Source organism: Aptenodytes forsteri, unplaced genomic scaffold (assembly GCF_000699145.1).
Source record: "Aptenodytes forsteri isolate BGI_AS27 unplaced genomic scaffold, ASM69914v1 Scaffold1487, whole genome shotgun sequence".
NCBI lineage: Eukaryota > Metazoa > Chordata > Aves > Sphenisciformes > Spheniscidae > Aptenodytes > Aptenodytes forsteri.
Window position 1 is genome coordinate 1 of NW_008794681.1, and position 538 is coordinate 538.

At 63.8% G+C, this 538-nt stretch overlaps 1 protein-coding gene across 1 annotated transcript; it reads right to left on the reverse strand.

Moving 5' to 3' along the window:
- Window positions 1-6: 6 nt before the first annotated feature.
- Window positions 7-532, reverse strand: LOC103894306 (lysine-specific demethylase 5C-like; the record flags this gene model as incomplete). The annotated part of the gene is made up of 3 exons (XM_009273653.1): window positions 427-532; window positions 150-334; window positions 7-67 (listed from the first exon to the last, which is right to left on the reverse strand). Coding segments are annotated over exons 1-3 (295 nt in total), but the record flags the coding sequence as incomplete, so codon positions are not given.
- Window positions 533-538: the final 6 nt, after the last annotated feature.

Sequence of the window (538 nt, forward strand, 5' to 3'; positions counted from 1 at the left end):
CGTCGCAGAGCAGCAGCTTGTCGTCCTCGTCCCCCCGCGAGCAGATCCGGCAGATGTAGGAATCGACCTGGAGGGAGGGAGAGAGGATTGAAGAGGGGCTCCGCCCCACGGCGTCGCGGCGGCGGCGCCCCACGGCGCGGGGTACTTACGAATTGGCTGTTGCTGTGGCTGCGGCGCAGGCGCATGGTCATTTTGGTGCAGGGCTCGGGGCTGTGCCGCAGCTCCTCCTTCCCCTCCAGGTAAGCGCGGGGAGACACCGGCTCCACCTTGGCCTCCGGTCCCACCGGTTCTTCCTTCACCACCACCGTGGGGGGACATTCGGGACCCTCTTTATCTGTGGGGTGAAGAATTGGGGGAGGAGGGGGGTCACAGCTACCCCCCTGTACCCCCTAAGTCACCCCGGGAAGGTTTCCCCCCCCCCAATACCTTTCTTACGCAGGGTTTTGTCTTTGGCCACCAACCCCAACCCCAACATTTTGGGGCCGGCCCCGTAAATCTGCAGCTTCTTCAGCTCCGGGTTTTTCTCGATGTCTTCCTC